Consider the following 25,603-nt stretch of genomic DNA (forward strand, 5'->3'; position numbering starts at 1 on the left):
TTTTTGATGTACCGATTCCATGGTACAGAGTGTATGAGTTGATATATAAAACAACGCAAGATTCAAGACTTCAAGCTTTTCAGCTAAAATTATATAGAATTCTTGCCACCAACAATATGTTGAATATTTGGGGCATAAAATCATCGAAACTCTGCAGATTTCGTTGTGAGGATACGGAATCAATAGACCATTTATTTTGGTATTGGCCTCAGGTAGCCTGTTTCCGGTCACAGGTTCAGGAATGGCTCAAAATGCATAGCATTGATCTAAAATTGACCCTAGAAATAGTACTGTTAGGAGATCTGGAGAGACAGGGTCAGTCAATTACTAATACTCTTAGTAAAAGTATTTATCTTCAACTCGCAATTTGTGGATTCTATTCGATTAGATAGATTGAAATTGTAGATTAAACATCACAGTATAGTTGAAAGATATGTGTTGCGTAGAAACCCGAAGTAGGTGGCCAGCAGACATAGATGGGATGGCCTGAGGGAAGCTGAGGGTTGATATGTGGAATTGGCGACAAGTGGGAGTGGAGTTGCTGTGTGAGAGATTGACCATCGTGCTAAGATAAAAGTGTATGTATGTATGTATGTATGTATGTATGTATGTATGTATGTATGTATGTATTTATTTTTTTAAGTCTAAATAAATCATAATAAAAAGTACATTTGAATGACACTAAGTGGCAGTGTTTTTACAACTAATGTCTTGGAGGGTTCGGGTTCACGTTTTCTGGCCTGGTGGTAGATCGGTCAACATGCCCTTGAGCAGGGCATTGACCCTGGATGATTGTGTGTAGCTCTGAATGGGAATCTGTTGAATGACTGGTATGATGTAGTTATTGAGCGGCTTCACTGCAAGTATATTGTATATTTTGAATATTCAATAAATAATGTAAAAACTAAATAACCCAGATATGTTAATATACAAATCATATACAATAGTGACATTTTACACCAGTGCAGCATGGTAGTGGACTGTACTGTTGAAATTAATTTGATCTGTGGGGATACGATGACACCTTATGCACGTAAACCCAAGACACTCCATTTAGTAGGTTATTTCACGTTTCATTTGATCTGTATTCATCTGGGAATGTCCATCAACCATTTCGTATGATATTACAATTCATATTACCTGTTACGAATTAGCAAAAAGTACAATATTTTACCAATTTGCTAGACATTACATTTTACAAATTCTAGCTAGCATGCTAACATTAGCTAGGCTAGGAGTTAGTCTTCACTATTATTATACAATGTAGAAAATAGTAAAAAAGAAAAAGCCTTCAATGACTAGGTGTGTCCAAACCTTTGACTGATACTGTACGTACAATAGAGCTGGGACGATAAACCGAAAATGACTGACACCGATATTGCCCTCTTTCGAAGCAAGTTTGCTTCGGTAGGTAGGAGTGGCTTCCATCTGGCCACTCTACTATAAAAGGACAGACATTTAATAAATGTAGGCCACGGTGTTCTTGGGGACCTTCAAATGCTACAGATATTTTTTGGTACCCTTCCCCAGATCTGTGCCTTGAAACAATCCTGTCTCTGAGCTCTATGGACAAATTCCTTCAACCTCATGGCTTGGTTTTTTCTCTGACATGCACTGTCAACTGTGGGACCTTACATAGACAGGTGTGTGCCTTTCCAAATCATGTCCAATCACCTTTAATTTACCACAGGTGGACTCCAATCAAGTTGTAGAAACATCTCAAGGATGATCACACGGGCAACCAGTGAAGAACAAACACTATTGTAAATAAATATGGGTTGTATGTGCACATCACTACAACACTGTTTATAGACAGACATTCTTCACGTTCTTATTATGGGGTATTGTGTGTAGATTGAATAATTTAAAAAAAATATATTTTTTTTTAAATAAGGCTGAACTTAACAGAATGTGGAAAAGGGGCTGCATACTTTCCGAATGCACTGCAGCCATCTAACAACAATATCATATTACAGTTGACAATCTAGCTAACGTGTTTTGAGTTCCCACTTCCTCAGGTTGTAAATTATGTAGCATGTAGGCTAGGCTAATATCCACACAAAACATGCAGGCAGATTCATTTCTAAATAAATCTGATCATCCATGATTCAATTTTGACTGATATGTTGCACATCAAAATATTTATCATGCATTCCCTGAATATGCTTGATGAAATATCTAACTTATTTAATGTCTTACTTGGCACTGGAGAGTCAGTCTAGAGCCCTGCCGCTAATGTAATGCAACTGTGCATGACATTTTTATTTATTTATCGTTAGAGCAAAATGGGTCTATTTATTGAGATTAACGTACACACACCACCAGGCTAAGCGCTAAAGCATCTGAGACTGCTGTGATTACAGTTAAGAAATCTATTATAAAAAAAAGGCAGAGATGGACTGGGGCACATTGAACCTTCAGCCAGAATGCAGAATCAGGAAAAACAGGGAACAGACTCTGCATTGTTTCTCTCCCTGGGACTCAAAAGAAGAGAGAAACAGTGAAACCACCCTTCCCTCTTCTACAGCTCCAGGTGTTTCCAGACAGAAAGAGAAAACACTTTAATAGAATACGTGGAGCTGTGTGGACCCAGGTGTTAAAGACTCCTCAGTGGACCTGCCGGTTCCACCTGATGAAGTGTTATTGAATATCTCCCACCGATCCACTCTCCTATCCCGGCCAAGCCCTGACCCTCACCACACTCAGTAAAAGTCTATTCAGGTCTATTCAGCAGAAAGCAGCTGGAACTAATGCTGCCTCCCGGCCCCATAGGTGATGGATGTTGGGTGGGAGCGGGCGGAGGAGCACATTGTTTTTCGATCTAATAAATTGATAAAAGCCAGTAGGGAGAGGGGCTAGATGCATCTGAAAGTGCTGAGGACAGTATTGTCCCCGACCGGTACACGGTCAGTCCCACCACAGTACTGCAGAGAGAGTCCACTACAGAGGGCACTATATCACACAAACATTCCACACCCATGCACTTAGTACAATACATTAAGTGAGCACCACTCCAATGTTCTCCCTAGCATTACCTAGGTGGGGCAGGCCATTTTCCCCTCAGCCTCATTAGTTTGGTGGAGTCTAGAAAATGTACGAGGGAAGGAGAGGTAATGTCACATGAATCACACAACTAGACCGTATCCCACCCGAATATCCACAAAACACCAGGCCCATTCCTCAAACTCGCCTCCTCCACACTGCACCAAAAACACTCAGACCTAGTCAGTCAAGAAGACGACTCCACAGAACTGATGTGAGATCTGACACTGAAAAACAAGGAAGAAGTGTGTCAGAGTGAGTGACTCACGTCCCAGGGCAGGGGAGGAAATGGCCCTCTCATCCTCCCTCTCTCCCTCCATCTCCTGCCCCTGATCTGCTCCCATTCGATCAGGAGTCAGGCAGCAAAAGGCATGCCGGGCTATTTATAGGCGAGTGGTGCTTTTCTTATAAAAAAGGCAGCCAGAGTCTATTTGAGGCTCTCAGAAGTACAGCGGGCTCCCTGGCTGCTGACGTCAGCGGTGCAGCTTTCGCTGCAGAGAGCGAGACTCACCAACAGAGAGATAGAGACCATCACTAAACGGGGAGAGACCTGCTGAGAGAAAGAGACCGTCACTAAACGGGGAGAGAGAAACGTGCTGAGATGGAGACCAACACTAACTGGGATGGATGGAGAGATACCTGCTAATGGAGAGGGAAAGGGAGACTTGTTAACAGAGAGATGGAGAGAAAAGGAAAAGCTCAATAAGAGAGTGAGAGACTAAGAGAGCAAGACATTGAACGGAGACTCACTCACTGAGAAAGAGGGGGAAAGAGGGGGGGGGGGGGGTTATGTGAGGTTTGGATTCTGGTAATTGAAAGGGTTTATTTTTGGTTGTGATGTGAATGCAGGTTGTGTGTGCTACACCATGTGATTATAATGGTAGGCTGCGTGGGGGGGAACTGGACAGTTAGGCTCTCTTCCAGAGAGGTTGGATTAGTGGAGAAATGGCATGCCACGCGACAGGCTGGGTAAACATGTGAGCACAGCCCATACCACCCCAAAACACACCCACACACAACACACGCACGATTACAAGATCATGACTCACGTTTACGCTGCACTTAAACCTTTCATCTTAAATCAAACACACTATGCACATTTAGTTAACCTTTATCTCCCTCACCAACTTCAAACATCAGCTATCTGAGCAGCTAACCGATCGCTGCAGCTGTACATAATCTATTGGTAAATAGCCCACCCATTTTCACCTACCTCATCCCCACAGTTTTTATTTATTTACTTTTCTGCTCTTTTGCACACCAATATCTCTACCTGTACATGATCATCTGATCATTTATCACTCCAGTGTTAATCTGCAATATTGTAATTATTCGCCTACCTCCTCATGCCTTTTGCACACTTTGTATAGAGACTCCCTTTTCTTTCTCTTTTTTTTTCTACTGTGTTATTGACTTGTTAATTGTTTACTCCATGTGTAACTCTGTGTTGTCTGTTCACACTGCTATGCTTTATCTTGGCCAGGTCGCAGTTGTAAATGAGAACTTGTTCTCAACTAGCCTACCTGGTTAAATAAAGGTGAAATAAATAAAATAAAATAAAAAAAACTGCACACTCCAGTACATGTACTGCACACACAATACACTAAGATAAACCCACTGATAGAGATTCAAAACAGGTAAAGAATACTGATGGAGGAGGCTGTGCTGTTGGCTGGGGACATCAAATAACCAATGAACAGAGTTCAAGACCAACGCATCTTTTCAACCTTGTTGGGGTAGGGCTGGACGAAATGGCAAAAAATGTAAACAAATGGGCGATTCACGAGCTCCGACAGTGACATGTTTTGGCTCTGTAAATCCAGCACTTTGGATGTGAAATTATGCAATGACTGAGGTTAAATTGCAGGTGTTCAGCTTTAATTTGAGGGTATTTCCATCCATTCCATACACACTTTTTGTGCATACTCCCCCTACTGCTGGGCGGTATACGTGTTTTGCGATATACCAGTATTGATGAACCTTCTATGCCGGTATTTGAATGTTTGGTTTGTTAAATGTGATACGCAGTGTGTGACGTCCATCTTTATAGTTTTACTTCGCTACCTGAGTCATCCCTCTCCACTCCCTCTATGCCGCTGTCCACACAGACCTAGCTAAGCCCCGTCACTAATGGAGCGCATTTGATGTTCCTCAACCACGAGACACTTGCACTCAGTCTGCATGGTCAATGCAGCATATGCAACACTGTAGTTGTCACTTTGCATCTTAATATAAATACTAGCATTCTATAATGACACTAAGCTTGTGTTTCTTACATCTGCAAACAGCTAGTTTGTCTTTTTTTAGCAAGTTGGGCCTAAATCTTGTTAGCTGCTAATCACTTGCTAGCTAGCTAATACACGTACTGAGTAAGGGCAAGCGTAATTAGCTATACAGCCTGATAATACCAGTGATTGTGTAGACCTAAATCAACATGTTTGTGCAACAGTGTCTTCTAAATTAAAGTTGTAAACGCAAAGCAAGAATAATGTTAGCTACATGAAGTAGCTAAAAGCTACATGAAGTAGCTAAGAGAAAACATTCAACGTAGCCAAAGATTATAGGAAACACATATCAACACTTTAGTTCCTATCCTGTCACAATAACTCCTCCCTGGCATTCTCATTCGATGTCACGTCAAACACTGTATTAAAAGTGCCCACTATTATATTCTAACTACATAATTAGAATACACATTATAGTCCCATGATTCCAAGTGTTTTGCTCTAAATCACAAGTCAAATTGCAACATTGTTAAAAATAAGGCCCCGATTACTTGGCCATATCGTTCAGCCCTACATGGCAGTGTAGAAAGGATCTCAAATGCAGAAATGGCTGACAATTGACTTTTTGGGGGTTGAAGTTGAATTGAACAGTATAAAACAAATCAGAAAGGAGAAAGACCCATTGAAATCACTTAGAATGTATGTGTTGCCACCCTGGGGTCACGCACGACGCAAAGCAAATTTACAACTTTTAATTGTTAAAAAACAAAAAACTGTCAATAAAAAAATAAAAAAGTGATATTATTTTGGGCATATCGCCCAGCCCAAACTCCCCCTTATTTTAGTGGACCTAAAGTACTGTGACAAATGCAATTATTTATGTATTAATGTAATAAAAAGTTAAGTATTTGGTCCTATATTCATAGCACGCAATGACTATCAAGCTTGTGACTACAAATGTTGGATGCATTTGCTGTTTCAGATTATTTTGTGCCCAATAGAAATGAATGCTAAATAATCTAGTGTGTCATTTGAGTAACTTTTATTGGTAATAATAGAATCTTTCTAAACACTTCTACATTAATGGGAATGTTACCATGATTACACATCCTGAATGAGTAATGAGTGAGAAAATTAGATGCTCAAGTCATACTGCAATGCCGAACAATAGACTGAGCATTAAAAGGAAATTTCACCGCATAGTCAATTCGTAAAGTATTCAGACCCCTTTCCTTTTTTCACATTATATCCTTATTCTAAAATTGATTAGTTCCCCCCACCCCTCACCCCATAACGGCAAAGCAAAAACAGATTTTTAGTAATAGCACATTTAAAAATAATCACAAGTACTCAGTACTTTGAAGCACATTTGATAGCAATTACAGCCTCGAGTCTTCTTGGGTATGACGCTACAAGCTTGGCACACTTGAATTTGGGGAATTCCTCCCATTCTTCTCTGCAGATCCTTTCAAGCTCTGTCAGGCTGGATGGGAAGCGTAGCTGCACAGCTTTTTTCAGGTCTCTGCAGAGACGTTTGATTGGGTTCAAATCCGGGCTCTGGCTGGGCCACATGGACATTCAGAGACTTGTCCCAAAGCCCCTCTTATCTTGGCTGTGTGCTTAGGGTTGCTGTCCTGTTGGAAGGTGAACCAGTCAGGTCCTGTGCGAGTTTTCATCACGGATCTCTGTAGTTTGCTCCATTCATATTTCCCTTGATCCTGACTAGTCCCCCAGACCCTGCAGCATGATGCTGCCACCACGTTTCACTGTAAGGATGGTGTCAGTTTTCCTCCAGAAGTAAAGTTTGGCATTCAGGCCAAAGAGTAGAGTCTTGGTTTCATCAGACCAGAGAATCTGGTTTCTCATGGTCTGAGTGTCTTTAGGTTCCTTTTGCCAAACTCCAAGCAGGCTTTCATGTGCTTGTACTGGGGAGTGGCATCCGTCTGGCCACTACCATAAAGGCCTGATTGGTGGAGTGCTGTAGAGATGGGAGAATCTTCCAGAAGGACAACCATCTCCAAACAGAAACTCTGGATCTATGTCAGAGTGACCATCGGGTTCTTGGTCCCCTCCCTGACCAAGGCCCTTCTCCCCGATCAGTTTTCCAAGAGTTAGCCGCCCGGCCAGAGGCTTGGTGGTTCTAAACTTCTTCCATTTAAGAATGGAGGCCACTGTGTTTGTGGGGACCTTCAAATGGTGCAGATTTCTTTTGCCACCCTTTCACAGCTCTGTGCCTGAACACAATCCTGTCTCGGAGCTCTGCGAACAATTCCTTCAACCGCATGGTTTGTTTATTTTTTCTGTGGGACCTTAAAATAGACAGGTGTGTAGCTTTTCAAATCATGTCCAATCAAGGGAATTTACCACAGGTGGAATAAAGTTGTAGAAGCGTCAAGGATGATTCATGGAAACAGGATGCACCTGAGCTCAATTTTCAGTGCCATAGCAAAGGGTCTGAATACTTACGCAAATAAGGTATATCCGTTTTATACATTTGCAAAAAAATCCAAATACCTATTTTCGCTTTGCCAATATGGGGTAGTGTGTGTAGAATTTGATTTAATCAATTTTGGAATAAGGCTGTAACGTAACAACATGGAAGAAAAAGGGAAGGGGTCTGAATAATTTACGAATGCACTGTATTTGCATTAATAAGCTATGAGCATGTCACAAAAATGTCAGATTTCCTCACTACATGCAAATACGAGCATTTATGCATCTCACCGGTAGAAACGGGCAGCTACATTGCAATGCCTATCAGCAAACCACAAATACATAGCAATTTCAGCACATGGAGCGCCCTGAAAAATATTAAAGTCTAGGCCAGTAGTTTCAGCCAGAGGATTTAGAAACGGAACTGAAGTCTCAACTGATAGGGCTGCCATGTCGTTGAACGTTAAAAAGGGATGCTATCAAAGAGATGTTCCCCTTCACTTCAAAGTGGAAGAAAAGCAGAAGAAAAGTCAAGCCGAGATAACGTAGCTAAAAGTTACCTAGCAAGCAAACTACATTTGTTTATGCTAAACCAAAATCTAGCTGGTTTTCATAATATGCTCGCTAGAAATTCCAAAGAACATCAAACATATAAATGGAACATGTAAAGTGTTTCATGAACTGAAATAAAAAAAGCTGAAATAAAAAAATCCCCGAAATGTTCCACACAAAAAATAAAATACATTTGCTTACATCCCAGTTAGTGAGCATTTCTCCGTTGCCAAGATATGCTACACCTGTCAGGTGGATTGATTTATCAAGAAGCTGATTAAACAACAGGGACACAGGTGCCCCTTGTGCTGGGGACAGTAAATGGCCGTTCTAAAATGTACTGTTTTGTCACAACACAATGCCACAGACGTCGCAAGTTGAGGGAGGGTGCAATTGGCATGCTGACTGTAAAGTCCCCCAGAGCTGTTGCCAGACAATTTAATATTATTTTCTCTACCATAAGCCGCCCCAAGCATTATTTTAGAGAATTTGGCAGTACGTCCAATTCGCCTCAAATGCAGAACACGTGAATGGCGTTGTGTGGACGAGCGGTTTGCGGAAGTCAACGTTGTGAACAGAGTGCCCCATGGTGGTGGTTGGGTTATGGTATGGGCAGGAACAAGCTACGGACAACGAGCATTTTATCAATGCAATTTGAATGCACAGAAATATCGTGACCAGATCCTGAGGGCTATTGTGAGGCCCATTTTTTTAATGCATCTGTGACCAACAGATTCATATCTGTATTCCCAGTCATGTGAAATCCATAGATTAGGGGCTAATTAATTTATTTCAATTTGACCGATTCTCATTTGAACTGTAACTAAGGCTGACCCCAATTAGTCAACTGGTTGATTGTTTGGGCCAGAAACGGTTGGTCGCCCAATATTTTCTTTAGGTTGAGCAACAGCAAATATATATTTCTTTCTTTATGGCACACAAGACACCTGTCTGATTCGCGGCCATCTCAGTGAACTAATCCATTGCAGACGATGAGAGTGAACCATTGCGGAGGCCACGTGGATGGCACTGTCCAAGAAGGGGAGGGTGGCCAAAATGCACGTCTCTCTCCAGAATGTGCCCATTCATCATGTGAATTGTTTGCCTTGATTGTTGGTGTCTATCAATTCCCCATTACATACATCACCAGCAGTACCCTACATGTACCTTTAATTCCTAATCTACAATGTTTGGTTATGGTCATTTCTGTAAATGCATTCAATATATTATTATTCCAGTCATTTACCATGGTCAAAGTAGACATGTAGTTTGCAGTGCGCACAACCTATGCAACACTTGTGATAAGTTAGTTTATTTCATTCCATTTATGAGCTGTCAATTTAGGTCATTGTCTTTTGTTTGGAGAGCTACAGTCATTGTGGAGTAAGGATGCGCACCCGATTACAGATTGAAGTAGGCCTATAGGCTACTTGGCCTGTGGGCATATAAAAATGTGCCCATTTGAGAATATGAGAGTATTTCAGATTGGCTTAACGCACCCCCATAATGTTGTGGAGCTTCTCAAAGTAATATTTTCTTCCCCTCAAACAAAGTATATTTTTTACATCCATTGAGGACAGTAGTTCAATGTATTTTTAAAATCTTTCCAGCTCTCTCCCTTTTGATAACCACTCCGTGTGAATGGGAAAAATGTCATGCCCTGATCCAGTGGAAACATAAAATAAGTCTAGCTGATGAGCTCTTAACCCTTGGACAAATGGCCTGCAGCGTGTCTGGCTCACTGGCACTGGGAAACTGAGGAGCCCAGAATATTTTATACGTTTGAAGTTAAATTTGCAGACAAGCCATGCGTAACCAATGTGATTTATAGGATATTTATTTTTCAGGGTATGTTCTACCTGTTCTACCTATGTTTTATTTGTTGGCTTTATGTAGGCTACTTTTACATAAATTAAATGAAACTGTTACACAAAATGTCCATATGAAAACCATAACTGGCACGAAATAGTCAGATAAATTGGCATTCCACATGAAAGGTTGCAGACTCCTCGTGTAGCCAATTGCCGAAAACTTCAGGAGAGTAATAGCAGAATCTGGTAAAGCCAGCAGGAGGATGGTCGGGGCAAGTTCTCTTCTGGTTATCTTGATCTTTGGCTCCCTCTTGAGTCAATGGTCTTATTTAAATCAAACAGCATCAACCAAGCATATAGTTGATCTTATTAAAATACATGGGTGCGTATATTGAAAAATTCACGTTTAAAATTTCTACCAATCAATTGGTCGACAGAACAGACCACTTTCGGTCAACCAAGATTAATTTTAGTCGGGGACAGCCTTTACTTAAATCTTTGAAATTGTTGCCAGTTGTGTTATATTATTGTTCATTATAATTAGGCAGGTGCTGTCTGATGATGTGATTTGTAACTTCTCAAGCTAATGTTTTCATTGGGTTACGTTTAGCTAACCATTATGCTAGCTAGCTACCGCAGATGCCAACGTGACTGTTCTATTTAGAGTCTAATCAATAACTGCAGAGGCACGAACATCAAGCTCAGTACCGGGAACTAGCGTAAGTTACCTAAAATCTATTAAATCTTTCCATGACGAGAAAATAGATATACTGGAGCTAGGCATGCACACGGTCCGCGGCAGGTAGCCTACCGGTTAAGATCTTTGGGCCGAAAGGTTGTTGGTTCGAATCCCGGAGCCGGCACGGTGGAAAAATCTGTCAATCTGCCCTTGAGCAAAGCAGTTAACCCTCAACAACTCCTCCTCCCTGGGCATCGATTAAGGCAGCAACCTGCACCTCTCTTATTCAGAAAGGTTGGGATAGATGCAGAACACACATTTCGGTTGTTTAACTGACTAGTTATTCCTTTTCACTGTCGTGTCGTCATGGTTGGTGTGTTTATAAGTAGGCTACAACTACTGTAGTTATTAGGAAGCAAGTTGATTGTTAATGCAGTCACCGACTGGTGTCTGTTGGGAAAAGGTATTCTGTGTGAAGGTTAGTATGCATGATCCATTGCCATGAGGGCGGTGGGTGGACAAAGTTGTTGTTTGAGTGTGTATTGATGGGGGCAAAGTGTAAAATGTTGGCTAAAGCACTGACTACGTGTCCTACAGACTAACCATGCTGCTGCTGCTGACCTTGACATATGCTTCAGTAGTACAGAGCCTGTAAACCCATTTGATGAAAGGTTTCAGCCTGGAAAAAGCTCAAGCTCAACAGCGGACTTTGAAACAAGCCAGGACAGCCAAAAGTATTTATGAAAACAGACTACCCGGTTGAGAAAGCAAACATCACCAATAACACTAAACTGTCCACAAGACAAGTGCTGCTCAAACTTTTACAATATTTGCTAAAAGCCCCATTGACTCAGAGTAACAAAACACCATTCCACAGTACCCTTTTTAATTCATTGTATGGTTACACATCTTCATGACCAGTCAACATGTCATTCCATGAAATCTTCTCCAAGAGGTTGAAGCAGTGGGTGGAGAAGAAAGTGGACAAGAGGCTTGTCCACCTGGCTGTGGAGTTCAGAAAGGGCCAGACGGTGGTCTACAAGGAGCCAGAGCCACAGTTCCCCAAACACAACATCACCAAAGCCTGCTAAACCAGCTGCCATTCCCCAACACAGGAAGTTCACCAGATGAAGAACATTCTGGAACGATCAACCAAAAACATCCATATTCAGTTAGATTGATGTAGTATAATATTGAATGCCAAGTATGCTCACAACTGCATTGTGGTCCAGATATTGCTAGCTATTGTACATATGCATATAAGTGTTTTATATAAAATGTTTTACTAGTACTGACAAGTGGCTAAATGATTCCAGCTTTATCAGAAACCTATAACGTGTTGATTTCAACTTATTGATCAATTCATTGTGATATTCATTAAATGTATTTGGATAAACTCGCTTCAATCTTCGTGCTAAAACAAATGATGCAGGGAGTTGGTGTATCATTTAAACTAATTGGTTGCCAAGTAAACATGTTTCAATAAAACAGTAGGTTAGTCTGTCAATATGGCAAATAAATAGACATGGCTTGTATTCAAGACAACGTTTAATTGCTCTGAAGACCGAGGTGAGTTTACACAGCAGTACGGAGGAACAGTTATGGCAATGTATGACATATACAGTAGAATAAATATGCCAATAACGCTTAGAATAAATACTAGAGTTCTACAAAGGGAATACTTGGGTATGATGCAGTGAAGTGTTCGGAATCACTGTGATGCAAGGGGAGATATGTGAAAGGTCCCGTAACTCTTGAGATTCAACCTCTTCGTATCCAAGCAGTTTTGTCTGAGAGAAAAAGGCAAACGACATTACACATTCATGGCCAATCATCGTGTACTGTCTGTATTCCTACTGCAGCAGCATGGTGTAGAATGAGACATCGCAGACACACGTTAGCTAGCTACAACACAGGTATAGTTGCTCCAAGAGTAATATGAGTCAAAACATTTAGCCAGTTTTGCTCATAATGAGAGGCACTGAGGCTAGCTAAGCTAGTTAGCAAGCTATAACGTTACACTAAAGAAGTACATTTGAGGTATAACAATCACAGCTAGCTAGCATAAGCCTAGCTATTCATATACATTTGTTTTTTGCTTTCATTTGTTTGGGAATACGTGTGGGGTTCTCTCATCACCATGCCCTGTCCGAAACGATCACAATATTATACTGTGCTGAACAACACTGCCTCGGTTAAAAGAGAGAGGTTATAGCGCTAGCTAGCTACTGACAGCAAAACAACTTACTTGTTTGTCATTGACCCTCCTGAGTCCTGGTCCAGCTGGTCTCGAAATCATTTCTCTCACAGTCTCAGCACGTCTTCAGTGTATTCCGGCTCAAATACATAGGTCTATACGGAAAAGAACATCCAACAATGGTTTCGCCGTCCAGCTCTTCTTGGAAAGCGGAAGCAGCCATTGCAGCTACTTATTTAGCAGTCTCGGATAGACAGTGCACGGTTAACATAGCTCCAGTGAACCTGTAAACTAGTACCGCCTGTTTTGAAAAGACTGCCTTCAAGGGTGAGACGAAGAAAGAAATGATGGCTCCTGTCTGGCTGTAGTCTTACAAAGCCAAGGAAAATAAGTCAGCCTAGAGATCCTGCAACGTCCCGGAAGATAGGAACATCGTTGAGACAAGTCCAACGGCTCTATTGAACTACCACAACCATATCTACTCATTTGATCGTGCAATCGGCGAAACACAAAAAGGCCGCAATAATAGCTACAAACGTCTCCGTTAATTTTTAAATCACAACAAGCTTAATCAACCGATGGCGTCATTGGTTGAGGTCTCCCGGCACGAAAAGTAAAAAAAAAACTACAGCTATAGTCTATAATGTCTGAAACACCTCATCACTCAAAATTAAGCAGGGAGACCGGAAAAACACCCAAATAGAGTCTAGTGGTGAAGTTTCCCTTTAATTTACGAAAATCAATGTTAATTGATGGTACCACTTTTTGTTGGTACTTTTACCCCTTTTTCTCCCGAATTTAGTGATTTCCAATTGGTAGTTAGTCTTGTCCCATCACTGCAACTCCCGTACAGACTCAGGAGAGACAAAGGTTGAGAGCCATACATCCTCCGAAACACGACCCTGCCAAGCCGCACTGCTTCTTGACACACTGATTGCTTAACCCGCACCAATGTGTTGGAGGAAACAGCATACAACAGGCCCGCCACAAGGAGTCGCTAGAGCGTGATGGGACAAGGACATCCCGACCAGCCAAACCCTAACCTAAACCGGACCAATTGTCTCTCTCAACGGCCACGGCCGGTTGTGAGAGAACACGGGGCTGTAGGGACACTGTGTGAAGCAGTGCCTTAAACTGCTGTGCCACGCAGGAGCCATAACTTGAGAGGTTGAGAAACATTGTTAGAAAGGTTAACTTTCCAATTCTAGTAAAAATCCTGTCAATGTGTTTCGGTGTCCCTATGACCAATTCTGTTGGACAAAATGCAAATAGCGAGTTGAAACCACTTGTCAGAGAGGAAGAAGTGATCTATCATCGTTGTTGTGTACGTGGCAGGGGAGGGGCTTGGTGTGTGTGTGTGTGTAAACAGAGAGGAGGCGGCGAAGCGAGAGGTTTCACTCTTATGACAAAGCCTTTCTTATTTTGGACATAAGCTTGTCACTTGCTTTCCCGCCTTTGGTACAAGGACTCCCAATGTTAGGGGGGAGAAATTGCACTGTCATATACTGATCTCTAGTTTAAATGGGAATGTAAACAAGGCACTGAAGAAGATATTTAATAAAAAAAACATGAGAACAAGCAGACAAACGCTCATATAAGCGGGGGGAAAAAAATCCTTGATTCTTGCGAAACTGGCATTTGAAATAGTACAAAAACATAAGATTGAAATAAAATCGATATCGCCCAGCCCTACTATGAGGTTTCTAGACTAGTTCTTTGACACGAGCATGATGACAACTGGTAGGCTACTCTATTTATACCAGCGAGCCACTCCATGATCTTATCCTCCCAGAATGTTATCCATCCAGCTATTCATCTCCCAGAAGAATCTCCCTGACGCTCAATACACTGAGCCAGATTACACTGGGGACAGGCTGTTTAGACCTTTAGTTTAGGTTACGGTTGTTATAGAGAGAGGTGGTTAGTTTCCATCTCCTTGGGTTAGAGGGAGGGCGACAGAGAAATTGTAGATTTTTTAAAATCATCGCTGGGCCGATCTATTTCTTACAGAAGAGATGTGGAGAGGTAGAGAAAGGGACCTAACGCAGCAGAGGTGAAAAACCTCTGAGGTGCATTTTTCTTTCTGTAAAGGTTCATTTCTGACAAAATCGGAAGTTGCTCAGTCTCTTTTCATTTCCCCTGAAAACCGGATGCATCCGTTTGATGCCCCACACAGGGTGGGAATGGTGTGGTTCAGCTGTGAGCACTGACCCGACGGATAAACATGTCACCCAGTGCTTTGACTCTGGCTCAGCCCTCACTCTCTCAGTCCACTCACACTTTCCACTGAGCAGTGGAGGAAAGGCTTACCCACACAAACCCAGTTTCACAACTGCCATAAATAGGTTAAACTCGCAAAACACATAAAGAGGATGACATGCAAATACACACAGGCCTGACCACAGGAAGTCAAATTGACTGTTTTACACGTGCTACAAACACGCATTCAGTGACAAATGCATAGCTATACCCCACAAAAAAATAACACACACACACATTTTAAAATAAGGCTGTAACACACATTTTAAAATGAGGCTGTAACGTAACAAAATGTGGAAAAGGTCAAGGGGTCTGAATACTTTCTGAATGCACTGTGTGTGTACATATATACACACACACAGTTGAAGTCGGAAGATTACATACACTTAGGTTGGAGTCATTAAAACTCATTTTTCAACCACTCCATAGATGTCTTGTTAACAAACTATAGTTTTGGCAATTTGGTTAGGACATCTACTTTGTGCATGACAAAAGTCACTTTCCAACAATTGTTTACAGACAGATTTAAATTATAATTCACTGTATCACAATTCCAGTGGGTCAAAAGTTTACATACACTGAGTTGACTGTGCCTTTAAACAGCTAGGAAAATTCCGGAAAATGATGTCATGGCTTTAGAAGCTTCTGATTGGCTAATTAAAATCATTGGCGGTGTACCTGTAGATGTATTTCAAGGCCTACCTTCAAACTCAGTGCCTCTTTGCTTGACATCATGGGAAAATCAGAAGATATCAGCCAAGACTTTAGAAAAAAAATGGTAGACCTCCACAAGTCTGGTTCATCCTTGAGAGCAATTTCCCAACGCCTGAAGGTACCACGTTCATCTGTACGAACAATAGTACGCAAGTATAAACGCCATGGGACCACGCAGCCGTCATACCGCTCAGGAAGGAGAAGCGTTCTGTCTCTTAGAGATGAATGTACTTGGTGCAAAAAGTGCAAATCAATCCCAGAAAAATAGCAAAGGACCTTGTGGAGATGCTGGAGGAAACAGGTACAAAAGTATCTATATCCACGGTAAAACGAGTCCTATATCAACATAACCTGAAAGGCCGCTCAGCAAGGAAGAAGCCAATGCTCCAAAACCACCATAAAAAAGCCAGACTATGGTTTACAACTGCACACCGGGACAAAGATCGTACTTTTTGGAGAAATGTCCTCTGGTCTGATGAAACAAAAATAGAAAAGTTTGGCCATAATGAACATCGTTATGTTTGGAGGAAAAAGGGGGAGGCTTGCAAGCCGAAGAACACCATCCCAACCGTGAAGCACTGGGGTGGCAGCATCATGTTGTGGGGGTGCTTTGCTGCAGGAGGGACTTGAGCACTTCACAAAATAGATGGCATCATGAGGCAGAAAAACAATGTGGATATATTGAAGCAACATCTCAAGACATCAGTCAGGAAGTTAAAGCTTGGTCGTAAATGGGTCTTCCAAATGGACAATGACCCCAAGCATACTTACAAAGTTGTGGCAAAATGGCCTAAAGACAACAAAGTTAAAGTACTGGTGTGGCCATTACGAAGCCCTGAACTCAATCCTATAGAAAATGTGTGGACAGAACTGAAAAACTGTGTGCGAGCAAGGAGGCCTTCAAACCTGACTCAGTTACACCAGCTCTGTCAGGAGGAATGGGCCAACATTCACCCAACTTATTGTGGGAAGCTTGTGGAAGGCTACCTGAAACATTTGACCCAAGTTTAAATTGTTTAAGGCAATAATACCAAATACTAATTGAGTTTGTAACCTTCTGACCAACTGGGAATGTGATGAAAGAAATAAAAGCTGAAATAAATCACTACTTTTATTCTGACATTTCACATTCTTAAAATGAAGTGGTGATCCTAACTGACCAAAGAGGGAATTTTTACTAGGGTTAAATGTCAAGAACTGTGAAAAACTGAGTTTAAATGTACTTGGCTAGGGTGTATGTAAACTTCCGACTTCAACTGTGAATTGGTATAAAAATATTAAATACATATCAGGGCTGGGTTTGGCTAACATAATAGGGCTTGGAATTGCCAGGGACCTCACAGTACGATATAGCACCATACTTCTGTGCCGATATGCTATGCATGATGATGCTCACAATTCTATATGTATTACAATTCAATACTGTGATTTGATTGAGATTTGAGACGTTCCAAACATATTACTTACTATATGCTGCAGAGAGACGAAAGAGCATGAGAAATGTCATTTTAAAATCAGTCAGGGAATTAAAAAAGTGCTGAAAACATGTTGGCTCACTATTACAAAAGATGGAGAACAAGCTATAGCAGCGTTTCCCCAAACTAGGGGACAGATACTGAGAAAAAATAAAAAAAGAGTTGGTTCACAGAACCAGGGTTGTCAGTAACTTCTGCTAGCCGCTAGATGTGGTTGCAATAAACTAAGTGGTTTCTGTTTTCTTCCTACAAATATTGCACTATCTTTTGAACGGTCTAAGCTACATACTATGACCCCATCACTGAAAGGTTAGACTCCCAGGAACACATATGGGTCTTCTGTTTCTCTTTACAAAACCTAACAAGCCATTTTAACATTAGCGCATACAAACAAGTCACAGACGCATAAACACAACTCACCTGCACCAAAAAGATGATGAGGAAGTAGAAATTGGCGATTCTTCTGAACTGCTCAAACAGATTCTTTGGCAGAAAGTTCCACACCGTGTACTGGAAAGACAAAGAGAGAGAGAGAGAAGGCACCAATGAAATCACATGAGAAAAACAATCTAAGCCTCCCCACTGGATCCTGGGTCTCTGTAAACCACTATTTTACAGTTCTCTGACATCCCTGTTTTTCAACGTCTTTACAGTAGAGGACTAGTAGGACATATTAAATCATTTCCATCCTGTGCGCGTGTTTTCCCAGTGAGTTGGTGCTGCCCTCTGAACCACCTGAGACCCAGGGAGCCAGACTGCCCTCAGTCCCTGGGGGGGCCTGCAAATATTCCAATGATTTGGATTAGCGACGTCTCTCCTTAAATTTGCCCAGCCCTGAAAGGAGAGACGATTACCTTAAGTTGACAGCAGATCCTACATTTTTCGCTCTTTCTTTTAAGTGGGCATGACTGCGGATACTCCACACAGAAGCTGAACGAGATACTCTTATGTTGACAATTCCCCGCGAGACAGCCCAACAACACCCGGTGGCACCTTAAACCACACAACAGGCTAATTCAGGTGGAGGAAAACAGTGACACACACCACTGTTGAGAGGGGAGTGTAGAGGAACGTATTTGCATGGAGACAGAGTGCTGAAATGCAAACGGTAGCAGAAAGGGATCATTTCATTTTGCCAGAGAGAAGAGAGTAGTAATAAGAGGAGGAGCGTGAGGGGGGAGGGCAGGAGAGAGTGAGGAGAGAATGAGGAAGGGGAATGAGGGAGGATAGAGTGAGGGAAGATAGTTCAGGGAGAGAAGGAACTGCGAGGGAGTTGTAAGGAACAGGATAATGGGAAGCAGGTGCATGGTAGAAGTGTAAACACCACAGCCAGGGTAATTAACGACTGTTTACACGGTCACACTGGAGGACGAGAGACATTGATTGGCCCATTCCCAGTGGGACCCTCTGCACCACTATAAAAATCCCCTTCCTCTCTCTTCCCCTGCATCCTCATATACATGAATCTAAACCCCCAGCCAGCCCTCCTTCTCAGACCCACACCCTTAGCCCTGACAGGGGGGAGAGATTTAGGGGGGCTCAGAGAACCAGAAGGGCAGCTTGAATCGCCACCCCTGCCTGCTGGTACATCAATAGTAGCAGTGTATTTTACCACCACAGACGGAGCTCTCCTGACAGACAAATAATGGCCTTCCATTGGGGAGGAAGACGGGCATGCGGGGAGCCAGTGGGAGGAGGGGAAAAGAGAACATGCTAGAGAAGAGGACACTTAGAACTCAAGAGGTGGAGGGAGAGAGGGTCATCCACCAAGATGAAACATCACTGCGTAAGCGAACACTGAGTGGAGAGCGCAGAGTGGTCGAGCGAGCAGAGGATGGGTCCCACAAGCAAACGTGGCCTTCCATTGGGGGGGGGGAGCATGAAAATATACACGCATGGTACGAAACATCCACTCGTTTTAAGGTGTTGTGCAGACCACAGGTCGACGGTGTAAAACATGGCAGTATATCTTACCTTGGAAGAGACAATCCTGTTGTCACAGAACTTGGGGGGATTAAAGCTTCGGTGGCGGGACAGGGCCGGTGGCCTACGTAGATGGTCCTGCTGTCTACCTTCCTCTCGTCCCTACCAAACTGTAGAGAGAGATGAACAGACAGAATTAGAAGACATTCAGAGCCATGTATACAAGGTGTAAATATATGGCTTTAGCTGACATTTAGACAACACCGGAACACCCCAGGAGACCTTAGAAATGTAAACAGTAGCCTAATGCCGTGAACCAGCAGACTAAACCCTGGGGGAAATTATACGATTCAACTCCACGTTTTACGATGGAGTTTAGCAGCGACTAGTGTGGGAGGACTGGAGCTCCGACGTCACATAAAATTAAAACATTGTTCTATATAACTTTGGGCTACTCTTTGGTTGCTAAAATCTGTATTTAAAAAAACAAATACCTATGCGATGGCGCTCCAGTCCGCCGAGTTCAGTCGGCAAGGGGGGAAATGTTATTCAAGTCCACTGCAAAGATGGCTTGTGCATAACTCCCACGGTCAGTAAATGAAGATGTAGTCCACATTAACACATGGGGAACGAAACAAATCAACGATACTGCTCTCACCTCTACCACAGTGCAAAATCAGTGACAACGATACTGCTCTCACCTCTACCACAGTGCAAAATCAGTGACAACGATACTGCTCTCACCTCTACCACAGTGCAAAATCAGTGACAACGATACTGCTCTCACCTCTACCACAGTGCAAAATCAGTGACAACTATACTGCTCTCACCTCTACAACAGCGCAAATCGGGTCGTGGAAAACCGTTTTCCTTTCTTTAACGTCAAAGTCCTAAGTCTTTCAGGTCCATAATATAAATTCAAATCAAGGCCATGAACCATAATATAATACCATCCAGTCGGAGGTGCAGAAAATAATTACAAAAGCTCTTTGCAAACGTCAAAAGCAACGGCGCACCGGAAAAAGCTGTTGAACGCAAGCTGAGGTTTCACGGGGGACAAAGGAAAGTATTACATGGGTCAACGGGCCAAAATGGAGGGTGGACCAGTTCAGTAATGAGTTTCATTTCTTCCCTCCAAGGTGGACAGTCGATGATTAGTCAGTTATAAAGCGCTGCCTCTGGGGAGAAGAGGCTGCTAACACCAGATTTATGGGCTCCGTTATCGCTTGTTCAGATGTAGACTGAGGAGGCGGCGGAGGAGGCAAGGCCAAGTCACTTCAATGCACTGTGCTCTGCTGACCAAGGCCCTCTCACATGACCAGAGAGAAGACAGAGCAAGGATGGTAGACAGGGTCAGCAGGCAGAACCAGACTCCCGGTTTCCCCCAGCACAAGGTCACCTGTACTCAAAGCACAATTCTTTCATCTTCCTTAAAATGGCAATCTGGGTGAAACACAGGGTAAGAGCTTGAGTGTAAGGATGACTTTCTCCCCCACAGCTGAGGCCCATCTCTAGGTTCAGGAAGAACACTGTTAGACTGAGTCAATATCTTTCCCGTATCCTGTCAAGTGGGAGTATCAAATGTATCCCTCTAGCTCTCCCCTGGTCTGGGGCACCACCTTCTCCTCAAGAGAACAGATGAGACGGGGAGGAAAGACGCACTAACACCCCCCCCCCTCCCCATCCCTTAACCTCTTGAACCTCTGGGGTCAGTATTTCATTTTTGGATGACAAACGTTCCCGTTTTAAACAAGATATTTTGTCACGAAAAGATGCTCGACTATGCATATAATTGACAGCTTTGGAAAGAAAACACTGACGTCTCCAAAACTGCAAAGATATTGTCTGAGTGGCCCAGAACTAATGATATAGGCGAAACCAAGATGAAATTTCATACAGGAAGTCAGCCAGATTTTGGATGAGCTGTCTTCCAATGTCTCCTTATATGGCTGTGAATGCGCAAGGAATGAGCCTACACTTTGTCGTTTCCCCAAGGTGTTTGCAGCATTGTGACGTATTTGTAGGCATATCATTGGAAAATTGACCATAAGAGACTACATTTACCAGGTGTCCGCTCGGTGTCCTCCGTCGAAACTATTGCGTAATCTCCAGGTGCATGCATGTTTCCATTTGGTTCAGAAGAGAAAGTCAACTGCCCCAAATTATTTATCATTGAAAGATGTGAAAAAAACCTTGAGGATTGATTCTAAACAAAATTTGCCATGTCGATATTTGGAAAAAGGTTTGCGTTGTAATGACTGAATTTTCAGGGTTTTTTCTTAGCCAAACGTGATTAACAAAACGGAGCGATTTCTCCTACACAAATAATCTTTTTGGAAAAACTGAACATTTGCTATCTAACTGAAAGTCTCCTCATTGAAAACATCCGAAGTTCTTCAAAGGTAAATTATTTTATTTGAATGCTTTTCTTGTTTTTTGTGAAAATGTTGCATGCTGAATGCTAGGCTTAATGCTATGCTAGCTATCAATACTCTTACACAAATGCTTGTGTAGCTATGGTTGAAAAGCATTTTTTGAAAATCTGTGATGACAGTGTTGTTAACAAAAGGCTAAGCTTGTGAGCCAATATATTTATTTCATTTAATTTGCGATTTTCATGAATAGTTAACGTTGCGTTATGGTAATGAGCTTGCGGCTATAATTACGCTCCCGGATACAGGATTGCTCGACGCTAGAGGTTAACTGGAAAGGACACCCATGATTTCAGAACTACTCTCTCTTATGCACCTTCACTCAACACCAGCCCCCCCCCCAAGCCACAGAGCCTATATGAGGTGCTTCTGCCTGGTTAAAAGCACAAGCTCCACAGCCATTACGGAGGAAGTGAATTATTAAGGTTCTCCAGCTAAACGATCTGTAGACCTAATACACTGGGGCCATGTGTGGCGTTGACAGCCGTCGGTCAGAGACGCTACCGACAGACAGCTGATCTGATCATGGACCAAACGCCACAGTGCCTGTGAAGTGTGAACAAAAGCCAGCTAGACACTGAGGTGTCCACCGACTGTACTGGGGACAGCTTAGATCAAAGCACAGACTCGAGTCTAGGGCGCCTCATTAGCTACGCATATGAGGAACAACATGCTTCTCGTTAAAGGCGGAGTGAGATTTCAAAAGGCAAATGTCTCCCTGTGCAGAAATTGAGATGCAGACAGTCCTGTTGTCTCCCAGTCTGGGAAGAGCCAAGTGATTGCATAATGCTCCGTCAGGCATGAGAGAGAGGAAGCGTTGTTCACACCTCAGTGTAGCTGTCAAACCTGTAATGCACTGCCCACCAAGCACAGCATAGCGCTCCTCCAACAGGACAGACCGGATGGACCGGCGTGGCAGGGAGATGAGGGGAGAGAGTGAGGGCGGCGTGCCAGGGCGATGAGGGGAGAGAGTGAGGGAGAGGAAGCACAACCAGTTCCAAGGACAAAACACATACAGGTTTTTCTATTTCAAAACAGAAAATAGGTCTCGTAACCTGTAGCCCACACTACAGAGTGGGACCGACCAAAAGAAGTGCATCTTATTCTCAACCGTTCTCCCTCCGAGGGACCCTCCACTCGGATCATTTTCTCCCCAAGGTACTCAGTGAAGTACACTTCAAAAATGCCTGCTTCCGTCAGAATAACACCATTAGAGATTGAGAAAGCTGTGAACAAGACAACACATAATGCATCCCTAATGACAGAATATTGGGTAAAAGCAGGCAGCACAGAAACTAAGTGATCACACACACACAACTCACCCTCCCTGGACAATGCAAATTTCACACTGCCAATAAAGAAACAATTTACAAAAATGAGCCTTGAAGCAGAGAATACAAATATTCTCAGTGCCTTTGGCTTTGACTGTATACCCGTTTCCCCATTCAGACCACTGTGGGTTAGTTATTACCCATTGCTACCCTACTTTTCATCTGAGACAGTCTCTCTCTATGGGAGTCATTAACCGCGAGAGCGACGACATTGCAATGCTGCCTCAAGGTTAGAGCCACAGTAAGCAAACACTGACTGGGGATTTTAAACAAATGAAGAAGTTATTGAACAACCAGACACAAACTAGATTTCATGGAAGCGGACATTTGGGACCGTTTTCAACAGAAACATAAGACACTTCAGAGGATACAAATCATGCCTTAAATTAAACTGCATATTAAAAAGAGGAAGAGGTCCAATGAAAACTCCCTGGGGTCCAATAGATAAGAACAGCTGTGTTGAATGGTCATCGATTTAGGAGGGAATGTCAGTGTAAAATAATGAGGGTCAGACCATAGGGCCAAATTCATTTTTGCACCGTTACGTGATGGCAATAATCATCTCCAAAAACAGTGCAGCCGAGGCCAAGCTATATAAGGAAAGGCTAATGTAAGGAAAAAGTCAAATTGATGGAATTATCTTTGCCTCTTAGTCAAAGGACAAACTAGGCAGATCAAAGCCAATAATGAAAGGCCGCAAAAGCAAAATTATAGAGGAAGTGCCAGGACGTCAAAGTTTGACAGTGGATTCCTGCTCGATGAAAATGCATTAGCTACAGAGAGATGCGGATCAATAAAACAAACATGGAACACTCAATTGAGCCGAGACCCAACTGCTGGGAAATAAACAGTGCATTAGAGGATTGACTAGAGCTCCCAACTTTACATTATTAGATTATGCTTTAAAGGAAATTAGGCACACATTGTTAAACAGGAAGAGGTACGGAGACGAAAAACGCATGGTATTCAAGGTGGAGGCAACAGAATGCTGCATTCAGCCATTACCAAACCCCGGATGAAGACATCACAGTCTGACGACACCGTGTCCCGTCTCTTTTCCAAGACCTACAACGGGCAAAACATCTAGGAACTGACATCTAGGAACTGACTGGTACCGAGTTCTGGTTTCTCTCAAAACATGAACTGGCGAGATAAACCACCATCCTGTTTACCAACAGGATGGTGCAACCATGACAAAATTCAATTAGAATAGCTTCCATCATGTCTGGTTGGAATTTTGTCCACCTTTATAATGCCGATTACAATATAGGTGTACAATACAGTACATTCTCTAAAGACACCTCCATCTCCATCATGTGCAGCAACACCCTCCCCCCTCCCTTCCTGAAAACCCATCTCTGCTTGGCAGCCGGCCACCACCACAATGCAAAACACACAGGGGTGAGCTACTCCTGGAGAACCAGCAGACAACAGTGGCATGGTGCATATCACAGCCATACTGCAATCCACAAAGCCAACAGCAACCTGGGTGTCCAGGTGAAGGGGCAGGCAAGCCCTCTTCGAGCCAAACTGACAACACACACAAAAACAATACACAGGCACACAGTTACCCTCGCACAAAAACAACACAGGCACAGTTACCCCCATACACCAAAAAAAATACAGGCAGTTACCCAGATACACAAAAACAATACAGGCATAGTTACCCTCACACAAAATAATAATTAGCACTGAAGGAGATACTTTATATTATACATCAACTGGCCAGAGAAAAAAAGGGGCTTGGTGCTTTTGAGGCCTGAATCTCCAAGTGAAATTGACAGACAAGGCTGGTTGGTGGGTGCTGGGTTGCTCAACTCAGGTGAAGAGAGGAAGCAGAAGCAATGAGCACCTGAACATAATCTCAAAGTGGATACTGGCTGTTGTCACTTGGTTTCTGTGAGTGAACACGACAAGTGGCTTGTGGAGCTCGGGGCTGAGTGGGCCCTGATATCATGATGTATGCTAACAAAATAAATGCCTGTGACTGCAGGTGCTGTCGAGGTCAGCTCGGTCAAAGCATATTCTGTGGGAACAGAGGGCGTCTCTGAATTTGTGTTTGCATACCACATGCCTGGACACGGCAAATCTGATTTTGCAGTCAAATGAGCAAAGCAGTGTGGATGCGAGTTGTGGGTCTGTTGGAAGAAATTCAAAAGGAGACATAATACAGCTGGTCCTCCCTTGTAAAATGAAGTCCTAAGCTTGTTGCTGTATGAGCCTCATAAGGAAATCTCCTACTTGCTGGTTTCATGAGGTGTGAAGTGCAGGGCATGGAGAAAGGGAACACTGGAGACTACAGTACCTCTTCATGCCCTGCACGTGCCCCAACGACACCCGCTTTTGACCGCCCTGCACATGCCCCAACGAGTCAACGACACCTGATTTTGACCGCCCTGCACGTGCCCCAACGACACCCGCTTTTGACCGCCCTGCACATGCCCCAAAGAGTCAACGACACCTGATTTTGACCGCCCTGCACGTGCCCCAACGACACCCGCTTTTGACCGCCCTGCACATGCCCCAACGA

General features: G+C 43.0%; 1 protein-coding gene across 1 annotated transcript in view; it reads right to left on the minus strand.

The window, feature by feature from the left end:
* The window catches only part of LOC135544989 (phospholipid-transporting ATPase IG-like), a 66,722-nt gene that overhangs the window by 38,439 nt on the left and 2,680 nt on the right, over positions 1-25,603 (minus strand). Inside the window, 5 exon segments of the mRNA XM_064972665.1 lie at positions 17,808-17,897; positions 19,362-19,396; positions 19,399-19,480; positions 24,079-24,138; positions 24,484-24,603. Coding sequence (XP_064828737.1) covers positions 17,808-17,897; positions 19,362-19,396; positions 19,399-19,480; positions 24,079-24,138; positions 24,484-24,603 — 387 coding nt within the window.

The sequence above is a fragment of the Oncorhynchus masou genome, chromosome 9 (assembly GCF_036934945.1).
Source record: "Oncorhynchus masou masou isolate Uvic2021 chromosome 9, UVic_Omas_1.1, whole genome shotgun sequence".
NCBI lineage: Eukaryota > Metazoa > Chordata > Actinopteri > Salmoniformes > Salmonidae > Oncorhynchus > Oncorhynchus masou.